Source organism: Eptesicus fuscus, chromosome 8 (genome assembly GCF_027574615.1).
Source record: "Eptesicus fuscus isolate TK198812 chromosome 8, DD_ASM_mEF_20220401, whole genome shotgun sequence".
NCBI classification, from domain to species: Eukaryota; Metazoa; Chordata; class Mammalia; order Chiroptera; family Vespertilionidae; genus Eptesicus; species Eptesicus fuscus.
Window position 1 is genome coordinate 86,688,775 of NC_072480.1, and position 15,766 is coordinate 86,704,540.

Here is a 15,766-nt window from a genome sequence, read left to right on the forward strand (position 1 = left end):
TTTGTGTTAATGTGAGAATACAGCCCTGATATTCTTCTGAAATATGCAAAGTAAAATGCCAAAAAGATTTGGAAAACACATTTTTTTGCCTTAGGTCAGATAATTCAAATTCTAAAATTAGGCACCATATATATGATGATGTCATATAGATGAAAAGATCAAACAAACATTTCTATTTTTCACCATGGAATAAACCAATATTCAACTACTATAATTTTTAATTAAAATTCCTAAATGATAGGATATGGATACAAAAATTACATTTTTCCCAAATAAAAGCTCATAAATATATTTCCTCATGTATCTATAGGTAATATAATGAACCACAAAGATAAATAACCTTATCAAAATGATTCCAACATTATTCAACAAGGGACTAGGATCTTTAACTTTTTTAATTAGTTTGTTACAGGTATCATTATGACTATAGTATGCAGTTTCAATCTACTTTTTATGTATAGTTAAAAAAAAGTAGTTGTCTCTTTTTAGGATTTTTTAAGTAGCTGCCAACTATGAATTCATCTTTGGAGGAGCTAGACATTTTTAAAACATTATAATTCTCATAAAATGTATTTCTACAAAGTGATTTTAACTTCTTTTTCTTAAATGGCCATCTTAATGGGTTTAATACCCATGTCCTCATATTTATAACTTTTGACTTGTATTATGACGTACTTAAGTTTTACTTCAAAATTTTAAGTAAATATGTTAAAGCTTAATGAAAGTAGTGAATAACAAAGCTGGCTTAATAAGCACTAAAGTTTATTAATTTATTTCTTTGGTAAATGGTTAAAATTTTTACAACAGTGCACGCATAATTCCTAACCACCAAAAATTAACAGTCATTTTCTCTATCCAGAAGGTTCAAAATTTTCATACCTATCCTTTGGAGCGTTGATATTTTTACCCTACTTTAATTTACTCTTGAGGAGGTCTGAGGAGGGTAATTCTCTCATTATTAAATCAAACCACTAATTCATGAAGAAGATCCTACTGTCAAGTGTCCAAAAAGAAAAAAATGTATTCAGTTACTACTGGTATAGCTTTTTTTTAAAATCAAATTGTTAAAAAAAATCCAATATGAAATATAAGAAATTTTCACGTGATGTCTTACATAAGCACTAGAGGCCCAGTGCACAAAATTCATGCACTGGTAGGCCCAGTGCACAAAATTCATGCTGCCAGCCGGGTACTTCCTCCCTCCCCCTAGCTACCTGCCACCGCCATCAGCTGGGGCCTCCCTCCCTTCCCCGGGCCAGCCCCACCACCTGGTCGATCTCCCAGATGAACTCCCAGTCGAGGGGACAATTTGCATACTACACTTTTATTATATAGGATATTAAAAGAAAATTTAAAGTTACCAAAGATATACTATATTAAAAGAGGGGTATGTTACATACAAAAAGCAGAAGAGTTTCTGCTTATAGTTAGAGAATTATTTCTAAAGTGGGATCCAGTCACTAGAGTCACATATGGAGTTTAAGAAGAAACCCCAACAAGCCTGTGAAAATGGTCATACGTGGTGGAGCAAGAATAAATAAAAGGATACAAAGAAAGCACTATTACGATGGACAAAATACCATGAAACCTACTTAGTTTCAAAGGACAGCATGACTGGCATGGGAGGGTAATTAGGGAATACAATAAACAATAAGAAAAATAGTCAGAGAAAGACAAGTACCATATGACTTCACCCATATGTGGAAATGAATAAACAAACTGAACTACCAAGCAAAATACAGACAGACTCATAGAAAGAAAGCAGACAGACTGGGCGAGGATGTGTGAAGGGACTGAGCAAAAAAAAAAAAAAAAGAGAGAGAGAGAGAGAGAGAACTCATGGTCATGGACAATGGGGGTGGGGGGTGGGAGGGAGATGAGTGGAAGTGAAAGAGGGCATAGTGATGGAAAATAAAATAAAAATTAAAAAAAAAAAACAAAGTGGCTGAACCCCTTACCAACTGATAATAAGGATAACTTTACAGCTTTAATTTATATCCATACTTGAAGGTAAAATAATTTATCAACCTAAAACACAGTACTTACTCAAATTAAAAAAAAATACTTTCCAACAAAACAGAAAGACATAAATAGCCTGGACAACTACTTCAGTATCATCTTAAAAATCAGGTAACTAACATGTTCTTATTAACTAATTTACTGTAGAAACAATCTGAATTCATTTTCTACGTATCTGGTGTGGAAATGAAAATAAAGCGAGAAAATGTTGCATTTTAAGTGTTTTTGAAATTGTCAAAAATATTTATTCTCTCAGAACTCCTTACACCACAGTATTTTACCTGAACGCTATTTATTTGACAGAACTGTTTGATGACTTCCAATAGAGGGGCCAACATAGTAGCTTTGCCTTCAGAAACTCCATTGATCCTTTTCACATTTTCAACTGTAGTAGGTCTGTCATTTAAAAAAACTTAAGTCAATAAATCACTGAAACATTATATTCTAGCAACATAGCTGATATTTAGCTGTTTTAGTAATTTATGAATAAAAGCTCCAGCACCACCATTACCACAAAAACACAGTACTAATTGGTAAATAGGCTATTATCATTATGTTCTACTCTATTACTGATCTTATCATTATTTTTATAGATATGAAAAGAGAAACTATGAGGTACTAACTGAAGACAACTAAGAGGCTAAGAAATTCAGAAAATCTCATGCAGTACTTATAAAGTGTTTACTTGTAACAATAAACCAAACTACTTTAGTCTTTTATCTCAATATTTCTTATCCAATATCCAAGAGAATGTATAATGTCTTCTTTCTAAAAATATTCCAATCTAATGATATCAAATATTTTCATTGCATATTATAAGGTGGGCTGTGATTATTTATTTTTAATGAAATACTTACTATAAAATACAAGTACTATGTAATATTAGAAAATTCTACACTAATGAAACATCTCATGGATGAAATTTAGGGACATAAACAATTTTCAAAATAAATTTTTATTTTTCAATTACAGTTGACATACATTATTATACTAGTTTCAGGAGTACCACATAGTGATTAGACATTTATGTAACCTAAAAAGTGATCACTCTGATAAATCTAGTACCCATCTGACACCATACATAGTTAACAAATATTATTGACTTTATTCCCTAGGTTATAGTTTACATCCCCATGACTATTATGTAACAACAATTTTTTAAAAGGAGGCATAAGAGGCAAAATTATTAAGTAACTATTCTTTGGAAATAATTTCTTCTAAATACTTATTAACCACATAGTGTTTAGTAAACATAGTGCTAGGTGCTTTGAAAGATACAAAAAGATGAGGAACATATTATTGTTATTCACAGAGGTTAAAATCTAGATGATATAACATATGTATGTCACTAATAACAAAAAAAATAAAGCATTGTGTGATAAGTGCTGTAGAAGCATCTTTAAAATTTATATTTAGAAGTTCTTTATGAATTCCAAAGACAGGCATTACTTTGCTGATACAAACATGGAAAACTTCATAGAGAAAATAATAACAAAGCCAGATTTTGAAGAATTTCCTAACAGGAGTTTTGGGGAATCAAGGAAACTACAAGGGAGAAGCACCGTTGTAAGTATATGGAGGTTGAAAAGGGGTCTTCAACAAATGGTAAAAACCCTAAATAGGATAAACCATTTAAAATTCTGTGACTCAGATGGAAAAGTAGGTTTAAGTTCATACATGGAGGGCCTTGAATTGTAAGCTAAAGAAATTAACATAGTGGGAATCTAGTTAAGCAGAAGTACACATGATAAAGGTTAATTTGGTAGTCATATATCAGATGAAACAGAAAGAGAGAGGCTGAGGGAAGAGTAACTAGTTAAAAGGCTTTTGCAATAGGCCAACGGTTATGGTCCGAACAAACATGGTGATACTAAAACAAGGGAAGAAGGCAGAGGCAGACATATCAGAAACATTTAATAAAAAAGTCTAGAAACTTTAGATAAAAGTAAGGGGACATAGGTTAGAGGAGTGAAAATAATATCATAGGTTTTAAACATGCGTGATTGGGAACATCATGATCTAACAAAAACAAGGAATTCAGAAAGAAGAGTTTTGGTATTTGAATGAAATCCAGGTAAGGAGTGTTTGTGGATTATGACACATTATGTACTGGATCTGATTGCTGGAGACAGTTGGTTTTCATTCATTGCCTAAAGCTCAGAGAAGAGATCATTGGTTGCAGCATGGAGGATTTGGAAGTCACCAACAGATATGACAGATATCAAATCCAACAGATGTGACAGTTGGAGCCATAGTCATTATCATTTAAGATATGTTTTACAAACCTATTATGTTAGAAGAAAATTAAGTTGGAACATAAACAAATAGTTTACCTCATTTTGGCTATATCCAACAGTATCTTATTTGTTGCCAGGATCGCTGGAGGAATATCCAACTTATTGGCAAGTTTCTGCCTAGCTTCTAGCAATTTGACATATAATACAGTCTAAACAAAGAACAAAGAAACAACTCAATATTTTAAAAAGTATAGTTAGAAAAATCTAGTCCTTCATTTTAAGAGCTTCAAATATTACATTTTCCCTTAGGATGAAAAAAAACTGAACTCTATCTCAGACTCTTAACTAAGAACAATTTTTTAAAATAATGGCAACAGAATTTCAAGCATGCATAGAATCCTGACCATTCTCTCAAAAACTACCTGCCTTTTTACAAAAGTCATACCTGAGTCTCCTGCTCTTGAGCCAAAATAACAGGTTCTGAAGACTTGTAAGATTTTACTGGTGATGGCACCGTGATGCTAAAATATTTAAAAGAAAATAAATAATAAAATCTCTTCTTTCTCCAAGTTCATTTTTTATTTCACCCAAAAATAAGAATATATTTCCAAGTCTTATGCTAACTTGTATTCTTCCCAATACCAGTAAGGCATTGTTACCTATATGGCAGCTTAGATTTTAAATGTCTGGGGTCAAATACATTCATTACCATGGTAAAGTTAAAACTGTAATATGAGTTCATCACAAAATTAGTGTACTTAAGCATTTGCTACATCTTCCTTCTCAACCACATGCTTTGAAAGAAAATATAGAAGATAACATTTTTTTTTTTTTAGCCAAAAGGGATACAATCTATGATTCTTTGCTGTGATATTACTAATCTTTAGATAGTGGGGAACATCAGCATGAGATTAATGAAATTATTCACAATGTTCTTCAAAATCAAACAAAACTAAGCCAAAAGAAGTAATTTTGCTTTTGACACCTAAAAAAGGATAAATAACACCCAATCAGCAAACAACATGGCATAAAAGGTACTAGGCAGCAAACTAGATAGAAAATCAATATTTATAAGCACATCTCATTTATTAATTATAAGGAGGAAAAGTTATAAAAATGAAACTGCATAGAATAACTTATATGAAAGACACCAAATTTAAATAAATTCCTGCTTTGGGGGAGAAAGTGAAGAACATGTTTGCTATTTTAGAATTATAAATTTCTCTATAGCAAGAATTCAAAATCTGCATATAAAGGAAGATTTCATTTTCACAATGTTCAAATTCTATCACTAAAATTAAATAGATTTAAACCTGAAGAAAGATAACTGCAGTGCAAAAAATCAGTAATATCAGGTTACTCAAGAAAATTATAAATGTGTTTTAAATAATCTACACTAATAAAAGAGAAAGATGCAAATTGACCGTACCTTCACGACGCCCACCAGCCAATCAGGAGTGTGCATGCAAATTAACCCAACAAATATGGTGGGTTGATTTGCATAAGCAGGCGCTGAGCAGCTGGGGGCGGGGCGGGATGCTTGCGTCATCGCCATGGTGATGATGCAGGCATTCTGCACCGCCCCAGCTGCTCAGGGCCTCTGGGCAGAATGGGAAGGCAGGGCCAGAGTGGAAAGAGGCGGCTCCGGGGCCGGAGCAGAAAGGCGGAGCAGGCAGTCAGGGAAAGGAAGGCCCATTCTTGCACAAATCTTTGTGCATTGGGCTTCTAGTATAATTATATTGACAATCATCTTATCATTTATGGAAATCTTTATAATAATGTACTATTACAAAATGGTATTTTAAATTATTTCACAAATAAATTAATTATCATATATACTAGCAAAATTCTGGATAACATGTCCTGAAGCAGAAATACACATGGAAAATGTTAAATGAAAAACATTTTGCTGCCGAAACCGGTTTGGCTCAGTGGATATAGCGTCGGCCTGCGGACTGAAAGGTCCTAGGTTCGATTCCAGTCAAGGGCATGTACCTTGGTTGCGAGCACATCCCCAATAGCGGGTGTGCAGGAGGCAGCTGATTGATGTTTCTCTCTCATCGATGTTTCTAACTCTCTATCCCTCTCCCTTCCTCTCTGTAAAAAAATCAATAAAATATATTTTTTAAAAAAAGAAAAACATTTTGCCTATGAATGCTATTACAAGTACAAAGGAGAAAGATTCAAAATAACTATAATGAATATCACCAAAGAGGTAAGTGGAAATACTGTATCCATGAAACAAAAAAAGACTGCTATTAAAGAAAGAAGAGAGCAAGAAATAGTTCATAAAAGCTAAACATGTGATAACTATAATACTTATATACATAACTCTTGGACATGGACATAGTGAAATAGTGTGGTGAAGGCATGAGGTGGGGGTAAGGGCTGGGCAGAGAGGGGCAAAGGGGGAAGGAATGGGAAATATCTGTAATACTGTCAATTTATATATATATATATATATATATATATATATATACACACACACACATATATATATATATATATATATATATACATACATACACACACACACACACACACACACACACACACACACACCCTATATAATAAAAGCCTAATATACAAATTGTCTACCAGGTGATTGGGAGTTTGACTGCTTGCTATGACATGCACTGACCACCAGGGAGCGGCGTGGAACATGGCAGGCGTCAGCAACGTGGTGTTGGCAGCAGGTGGCAATGAAGGCACTGCCAGCCCCGATGGGCCCCGAGGAGAGCTGGACTACGGTGGGATGGTGAAGCAGGCCAAGGCGGGTGTGAGCAGGGGCCCAATCGCCCAGCAGACGGCGGGCAGCGGCAGCGGGGGATGGGGCCACCGACCAGCTCCCAGGAGCTGAGGGAGCCAGGTGGGGGCCAATCACCCCACTGATCACTCTGCAGACAGCGACCAGCAGCAGCTCTGACACTTCCATTACAGAGAAAAGGCAAATAGCAATATTAAAATATTTCTTCTAATTATATTCCTTTCAATGTGCACAAATTCATGCACTAGGCCACTAGTATATGTGTGTATGTGTGTATGTGTGTATGTGTGTGTGTGTGTGTATTAATATATTTAAATATATATATATATTTATATACTTAAAAAATAAAACTTCATTAGATGGGAGGGGATATAAAGTCAAGGAACTCTCCAAAGAGAGTAAACAAACAAAAAGAGTTTGAAAAAAGCAAAATTAGTAACAGGAACACTAAAAACCAAGCAAAAAAAACACACAAAGACAATTATTATCATCAAAGAAAACTAAGTTAGTGGTGGCCATAATAACAGTTTGGCTTAATAGTATATAATATTTGAATAGATAACAATGTAAAAACAAGTTGTTAATGTGACCAAACTTGAAATATGTTGGGGGTTGGGGGGACTGAAGGAGCTGAAGGAAGGGAAGGGGGAGATAAGCCCTAATCTACCATTATAGGATGTCAACAGAAAATTTCTAAAACTGTTAAGTCAAAAAACAGTAATCTAAGCATGTCACTTAGATATATGGTGGCAAGTACCAGAAAAACCAGCTGGCATATTTGAGGGGGACTGCTTCTATAGAACAAAACCAAGTGGGTTTGGGAAGGGTGTGAACTGGTATACATTGTTATGTCTTTAGGTATCAATTGACTTTAAAAACCATGTACATGTTTTCTTTTTGTTAATCCTCACCTGAGGATATTTTCTCCACTGATTTTCAGAGAGTGGAAGGGAGAGACAGAGAGAGTAACAATGAAGTTAAGAGAGACACATCGATCAGTGGCCTCCCACACTCTCCCTGACCCAGGCTGGGGACTGAACCTTTAACCAAGGTACGAGTCCTTGACTGGAATTGAACCCAAGACCCTTAAGCCCAAAGGCCAACCCTTTATCCACTGAGCCAAATCGGCTAGGGATGCATGTATTATTTTAAATGAACTTTAAAATAATAGTTATTAATAGGTAGCATCTTTCTCACTTCTGTAAATCAATCTCATATATTAAAATAAATTTCTGGACCACTCAACAGGTACCTCAAACTCAGTGTGTCTATCACTATAATCCTAATTTTAACCTCACTTCCTAAACATTCAGCCCCTCAAGCCTGTGTTCCTCTTATTGCCCAGGGAAGGAAATGACAACACTCGCACCTGCAAAGAGAGGAACTTATGGGTTATGTTCAAATCCTCTGTTTTCCTTAACCCACCTATCTTTTCAATCACTGAGCCCTAACAATTCTGTCCCCTACCTATCTTACAAATCTATTTCTCTCCACGTCCACTGCCTCTTCCCTCGTCTAAGATACCATCATCTCCTGCAAAGGCTTCTGCATAGCCACTTTACCTGTGTGTCTACCACCCTGATCCTGAAATCCATCCCCTCCACTCATCTGTCCAGGATCTGCTCTCTAGGGTGCACAGGCCAAATCCGTCTGTGCTGGTAAAGCTTGAAAGCTAAAAATGGTCTTTTACATTTTTAAATGTTTAAAAAAAAAATCAAAAGAACATTCTGTGACATGTGAAAATGATATGAAATTTAAATTTCAGTGTCCACAAATAAAGTTTTATTGGAACACAGCCACACTCATTCATTTTCCTATCATCTATGGCAGCTGTGAGACCATAACGGTTTAGTTGAGTATATTGAGACAGATACCACATGGCTCTCAAAGGCTAAAATATTTACTATCTGACCCTTTACAGAAAATGTTTGTCAGTCCTATTCTCAACCATACATTTGATTATGTCACTGTTTTACTTAAAACCTTTCCTTAGCCCCAAACGGCCTTTATGATCAACCTGAGTGCTTGAAAGGAACTGCATATCCTGGATCCAATTTAATTCCCCACCTTAAATTTTACCACCTCCTTGTTTCCCTCTACCAGCTCATCGCTAGCGTTCTGTTGAGTTCTTCAATCATGTCATATGCTCTCTGGTTTTCAGTTTTAGTAAGTGAGCCATTCCTCTGCTTAGAAAACTTCCCTCACTACACTAGACTGACTTAAGCCTAAAATGTTAACTTCCAAAATGTGTATCCAAAGTTTTATGACCCTGGATGTTTATGCTCCCTTACCTGCACATCCCACTAGAGTATAAACTAGTCTCTGTTATGTCTCCAGTATTCCCCACTGACTTCCAGTGCCTAGACTAGTAAAAACACAGTAAATATTTAGATGAAGAAATGCTTCAACATTTTGAGTAAATACACTGTTTTGTACACTTCTTAAACCTTTTGTTTACACAAAACATAAAAATCACATACTACATATCCAAAAAAAAGAAACTCTTTGGAACGGGAGACTGGTATTATGGTAAATGTTTATGTCAGATCCAATGTTAGCATCTAAGTGAGCAAATCATTAGAAAATGAATATTAAAGCACATTAATTTTCTTTCATCCAATATGTATGAAAACACTAGAGGCCCGGTGCATGAAATTCATGCACTTGTGGGGGTGAGGGTGTCCCTCAGTCTGGCCTGCACCCTCTCATAGTCTAGTAGCCCTCAGGGGATGTCCAGATGATGGCTTAGGCCCGCTTCCCAGACATCCTTAGAGCTGCCGCAGAGGTGGGAGAGGCTCCCACCACTGTCGCTGAGCTCACCAGCCGTTAGCCCAGCTTCTGGCTGAGTGGCGCTCCCACAGAGGGCAGCTCCTGCATTAAGCGTCTGCACCCTGGTGGTCAGTGCACGTCATAGTGACCGGTCATTCTGCTGTTTGGTCGATTTGCATATTAGCCTTTTAATATATAGGATAGCTCATTTAATTTGCAATTAAGTCCTAACAAGTTTTTCAAATGCTCCATCTTAAGACCTTCTGTAATTATGTACTTTCTCCACACTTTTATTAAGTCAGCAAGTCAAATATTAAACTTCAAAGTACAATACAGGGGTATGCAAAAGTAGGTTTACAGTTGTGAGTATGCAAAGCAGAGTTTATTCTTGCATTGTTTATTAATTATTGTATTATTTTCCATACAAACAACTGTAAACCTACTTTTGCCCACACCTGTAATACATTGCCTTTATCTTCTACCAACTCTAATACCTACCATTTTATGTTGCCATAAAGTATTTTTATAAAAATGTGAGAATATCTATTTCATACAAAAAACAATTAATTAATGTTTAGATGAAAATATATATTTCATACAAATACAAGTAATTAGTGTTTAGATGCTAGAGATTGACAAATATAGGTCCGCAAGTCAGCTTTGCCATTAACTGTATGCTTAACCATTGATATCTTCAACTATAAAATGAAGATACATAATAGAAGCTACATCACAGGTTGTTGTAAGATTTCAATGTTCAATGGGGAAAAAGAGAGACATGTACTACTTTAAACAACAAAGAATTTAAATTTAATAAAGGAATTCGATGCTACTACATATAAAATGCTTAACACTTAGCATAGAGTATGGCAAACAATAACACCCACAAGTATTAGCTATTATATTAAAATTACCAGTATCATTTTATAGGTCTGTTTAAAAATTATAATACTGGAGGCTTATGCTTTAACTTCCTTTTGCCAATGAAATGGCCACATGTCTGCTAGGCCTTTCTCGTTAGGACAGAGAGAAAGTGCTGATAAAGTAAATATAGAAAATAAAAATTTTGAACTGTACCTTTTTGTAGGAATGTTAATCCCAGAAGACATTTTATCAAGTGCTTTGTAGGAATACATCTTCTTCAAGTTAGACTGATTTTAAATATAAAGAATTCCATTTTTTAAAATTAGAAATTTCAAAAAACTTTTAAATATGAAGAAAATAAGAAACAACATCTTACAATGACAATTTTTCCTAACAAATTATCAAATAAATTAAGTTCTTGATTACTAACTTTTAGGGTTCTAAAAGCAGTTAGAAATGCAACATAATGTCCCATTCCTCCCAAATCTATAGAAAACATATGATCAAAAGAATTCTTTGAAACATAGCAAGAGCCCAAGTTACAAAAATAATTCGATTACATACTGCATAACTTTGAAAAGCAGAAAAAGTTCACCAAAAAATTTAATTCAGCAGATTTTTCTATTACCCCTGTGTCCTAATTAGCTGAAGTCTGCCTCTGGGTAAGTATTTAATCTGTAATAGTTACCTAAGATCCAAAAACAAAGAAAGAATGTGTGTGTGTGTGTGTGTGTGTGTGTGTGTGTGTGTGTCTAATTAGATTATTTAGAAATCAGGCTTATTTTTTATCTACTATACTAGTATCATAATATGTAAACACACACACACACACACACACACACACACACAACTTCAAGACAAAGGAGTTATAAAATAGGTTTAAAAGAATCAAAGTGTTATTTTCTCAAATACTTCTATTAACCCCAGAAATCATATACCGCACATTTTTTTCCTGTTCATATTACTTCTCCAAATTTTATGTTCTGTTATGCACGGCATTTTCCTCTTTAATTGGAGGAGAATTAAAATATAAAATTTTAAAATAGAATTAAAAAGGAAATAAATAAAAAATGAAATAAATGAAATAAATGAAAACCACCTCTTTAATAAAAACAAACCTTCTCCGCAGTTAAGCTAGTGGGCACCTGATGAGAGGAATGCTGCTCAGTGCCTGGAGACACAGTTTTAGAACTGAAAAACAATAAAGTTCAATTATCAAGAATGTTAAAATGTAATTATCTAAAATGTAATAATCTAATATCCTGAATGTAATTATCTAATCATCATATCTCCACACTCAGAAAGGCAGATGAGATTAAATTACTTTTAGAACTGATGATTTTTAAAATTGATTTTTTTCCCCAGAAAAAGCTCTAGAGTGTTTTCAGCTCTTTAAAGTTAAAGTTTAAAGCGGAAGCTTTTTAAGTTTAAAAGAAAAACTGATAATCTAATGCACAACACAGTGATTATAGTCAACAAATACTATGTTATAACTTCAGAGTTGCTAAGAGACTAGATCTTAATTTTTCTCAACACAAAAAAGAAAAATTATGTGACTTTATAAAGAAAGATGTCAGCTCAGGCAACTGTGGCAACTACATTGCAATAGATATATGTATCAAACCAACACGCTGTACTCTTCATACTTAAACAATGTTATGTCAATTATATCTCAATTTTTAAAACCTGATAAATGACTGATAACATGTAAAGATACTAAAAGGTCATCAACAAGTGTATCCCCTCCCACCCTCTACACATCAGCAGGAAATATGGTATATGGATTCTTCAACATTGACCTCAATGCTGCTTTTTTAATCAATGAGAAAGTAGCTTTCTAAATACTATCCTCAACTACTTCCTATCAACCAAGAAAAGTGTTCTATGATTTATCTTTCTCCCACTGACCCAGACCCCCAAATGTTAAAAAAAAAAAAATGCTGAAAAATGAACCTTGGTAGATGAAACTTCCTTGGGCACAATTCTTCATTAACTTGAAGGATAAGTTGCTGAGGAGATGATCCTGAATTGGCTTTATGAAGCCAATTTCTACCCTATTGAATGCAAGAAGAATCTTTTAATGCATAGTGAGGAAAATTAATCAAACAGGTAGACTTCCACAGTGTTTACCTTTTCTGTAAGGGCGCAAATCTTTACATATTTGCTACGCCCAGGAACTTCTACCAAGAATCCCTCGGTCATGAGGTTATTGGAAAAAGCTCTCCACCAACTCCTTGTCTGATCCTTTCCACTGCCAAATAATTTGTGACTGCGATATCTATCTGGAAGACGCTGTGAATTCTGAAATCAGAAATAAAAAATCAGTGTCTATGCTTATTTACTGAAACAGGCTAAATAAAACACAAAGCTTGTCTACTGATCCTTTGTATTTAACACTAAATTTCAGCTTTAAAAATCTATAAAATTTTTATCCATTCTGCTTGCTCTGAATTCTTAGGTCACAAATAAAAATATAATCAAAATAGTGTTCCTTTTGTGTCTTAAAAGTAATGGCAGGAAATTTTACTTTCACACATAATCCACGTGCATTTCCTAATGTATAGGTTTGAATATGTTTGGAATATTTAACCTTTGATATTTAGACCCTTTAGGGACATACATTATTGTGTGAAATCAGTGATCATAATCTACAGCTCTAGACTACAAGTATGGGTGTTAACAGCAGTGTGTGTGTGGTGTAACAGCCCAGTTTACTTAATCCACTCAGATATACCACTCAGGAAAAGTAGGTTGCTGCTTTTGAGGTATTTTGTCCTAAGTGAAGAGAGCATTTCAATGGCAGACTCTTCCAGGCCATCAAGTTCTGCAAATGTGGGGAACCTAGTCTGTCATGTCCCTCCAATGGAGGTGCCTCGCCCACCTTCACGCTCTAGAAAGTACTTTTCCAGTTACTTTGCCCTCTTACTACCTCTTTTATTCATCCCACACATTTAAGTATTACCTTCAAATGTATATAGTAGTAAAAGTAATATGGGGCTTTAGGGAAAATTGCTCCTATCTAATGTACGTGTGGTGTACATGGCAGATTGTAATTAAAGGGTCATTCTAACCTGGCCGCTGCAACTTCTACCACAGAATCTGGGAAGTTGCAAATACTATTTCTCAAGCTCCCTTCCAGCTAGGGTTCTGAATATAATTTAAGTTCCACTAATCAGAGGCATTTATGTGACATCTACAAGCAGAAAAGCTAGGCTAGGTGACTCCTCTGCTGTTTTTGCAGGTGCATGACTGTGGAGCTGTTTGCTTTTCACAAGAAAGTGTTAGCAAGAATCTAGCAAACAACTGCTAGCTTCCTAAGTACCAAGAAGCATCCATATTGTTGCCACAGATCACACACAGCAGGTTTGGGGTGGTTCCCAGAGCAAGAGAAGCAGAACCTTCCTGGTTGTTACAGCTCCCTTGTTCCGTGCTGTGTGAGGTCAGGTGCTATGTTGGCAGCTTCTAAAATTGACAAATCGCTTCTCGGTCAGAGAAGAGGCAGCAGCTCGTGGTGGACTATTTTGTAGTAAAATCGTATCAACAATTCTATGAGCTATTTAATTAAAGGTACCCAGTACTAAGTACCTTTCTGTTTAAACTGAGTAAATATGAGCTTTCTAATATAAACACTGTATTTTAGGTTGTATTCATGGTTCAAAACATTCAGCCCTTGAACACGTCAAGAGGTTAGTGTTTTCAAAACATTTCAATATAAAATGCAGTCTGAAATTTTAGAAACAGGTACAGCCTGTCATTCAACATTTTTACATTTTGTCTGTATTCAAATGCAAATACATACAAATATTATCTCTTTAAATAAATTCCTAGAGTTCCCAGTTTAAGAAATTTATCATCTTACAGATCAAAATTATATACAAATGTATTAATTTTGCCTAAATTCGTTAAGGTGGACAATTTACTAAATTCCCAAAGGAATCACAATTATAAATTTTAAAACAATATCAAGATCACTGAAATGGAAGGGGAAAAAAAAACTTGCCTTATTTTCACTGTAGTTAATGTCTACAAATTTTCATTAAGAAGTACTTTTTAAAAAGTTTTACACCTTTACCTAGCAAGGGTAATATAAAATTTCACAAAGAATAAACTTCTTAATTTGAGGACTCCCAGAAGAGACTGTCAGTATAAGCAGAATGACTTGGTTTTCAAATAATAGGTGAAATCTGATCCCTCTTGTGACCAGCACAAGTTTGTTTAGGAGCCCACTTACACTTATTTGTTGATACTGGATACTACTGGGTTAAACCAAATTATAACAAGGATAATTTTTATAAATTATACATTCAACTGGGATACACAGGTTTTGAAAATGACAGAGACAGAAGATATTTTCATATATCTCAATTATATTTAATCTATCCTTTTCAACTTAAATACTTTTTATAAAAAATAAAAAAAAAAGAACTCATACCAGCCAAAACCAAGTTCCTTAGGCACACTATTATTAAATTTCTAATCTAATTTATAATTTAAAGCAAATTTTTAACTCCATTCAGAATCTAAAAACATAAGTACCCAAAAAGTTAGCATTTTTTTAACATATTTCATTAAAAGTATTTATGACTAATTTAACATGTCCCTTTCTAAGCAAAATAAAAACTCAGAAAATATTTACATGAAGCATTCAGGTATTTAACAAATAAATGCTTACCTAAATTATTTTATTAATTCTATTTATAAAGTGAGAATTTTAATATCTAATTTTAAGTACATTTTTAATAAATATACATATTTGCAAAGGATTTGATCTCACTTTTGATTTATTCAACTAATATAAACATATAATACTTAGCTTTGCTCTACCAACTTCTAAATCAGGAATAAAATCATATAAACAAAAGGACTACAAACAAAGCTCTTTTAATTACAAGGGTCGTGACTTACGTTTACCTGAAATTGTCAACATAATGTTGGCACATTAATCAAAAAAAGTAGCTGAATTGACAATTTAAGTATTGGTAAAGTGAAAAAAAGAAAACTTCCTTGGAATTCTAAGTACTTCTGATAAGAAACAGAATAAAAGAAAAGAAAAAATATACTGCCAAATACTGCTTTTCCAAATAATTGCTGAGATTAAAGTTTTACTCAA

The 15,766-nt window shown here is 34.2% G+C and overlaps 1 protein-coding gene across 1 annotated transcript in view; it reads right to left on the reverse strand.

The window, feature by feature from the left end:
- The window catches only part of WRN (WRN RecQ like helicase), a 98,170-nt gene that overhangs the window by 18,946 nt on the left and 63,458 nt on the right, over positions 1–15,766 (reverse strand). The window contains exons 23-29 of the mRNA XM_054720061.1: positions 12,787–12,957; positions 12,610–12,710; positions 11,775–11,847; positions 10,870–10,943; positions 4,702–4,777; positions 4,353–4,465; positions 2,301–2,415 (exon numbers count right to left, since the gene is read on the reverse strand). Of these exons, the coding sequence (XP_054576036.1) occupies positions 2,301–2,415; positions 4,353–4,465; positions 4,702–4,777; positions 10,870–10,943; positions 11,775–11,847; positions 12,610–12,710; positions 12,787–12,957 (723 nt within the window). The remainder of the gene's footprint in view (positions 1–2,300; positions 2,416–4,352; positions 4,466–4,701; positions 4,778–10,869; positions 10,944–11,774; positions 11,848–12,609; positions 12,711–12,786; positions 12,958–15,766) is intronic.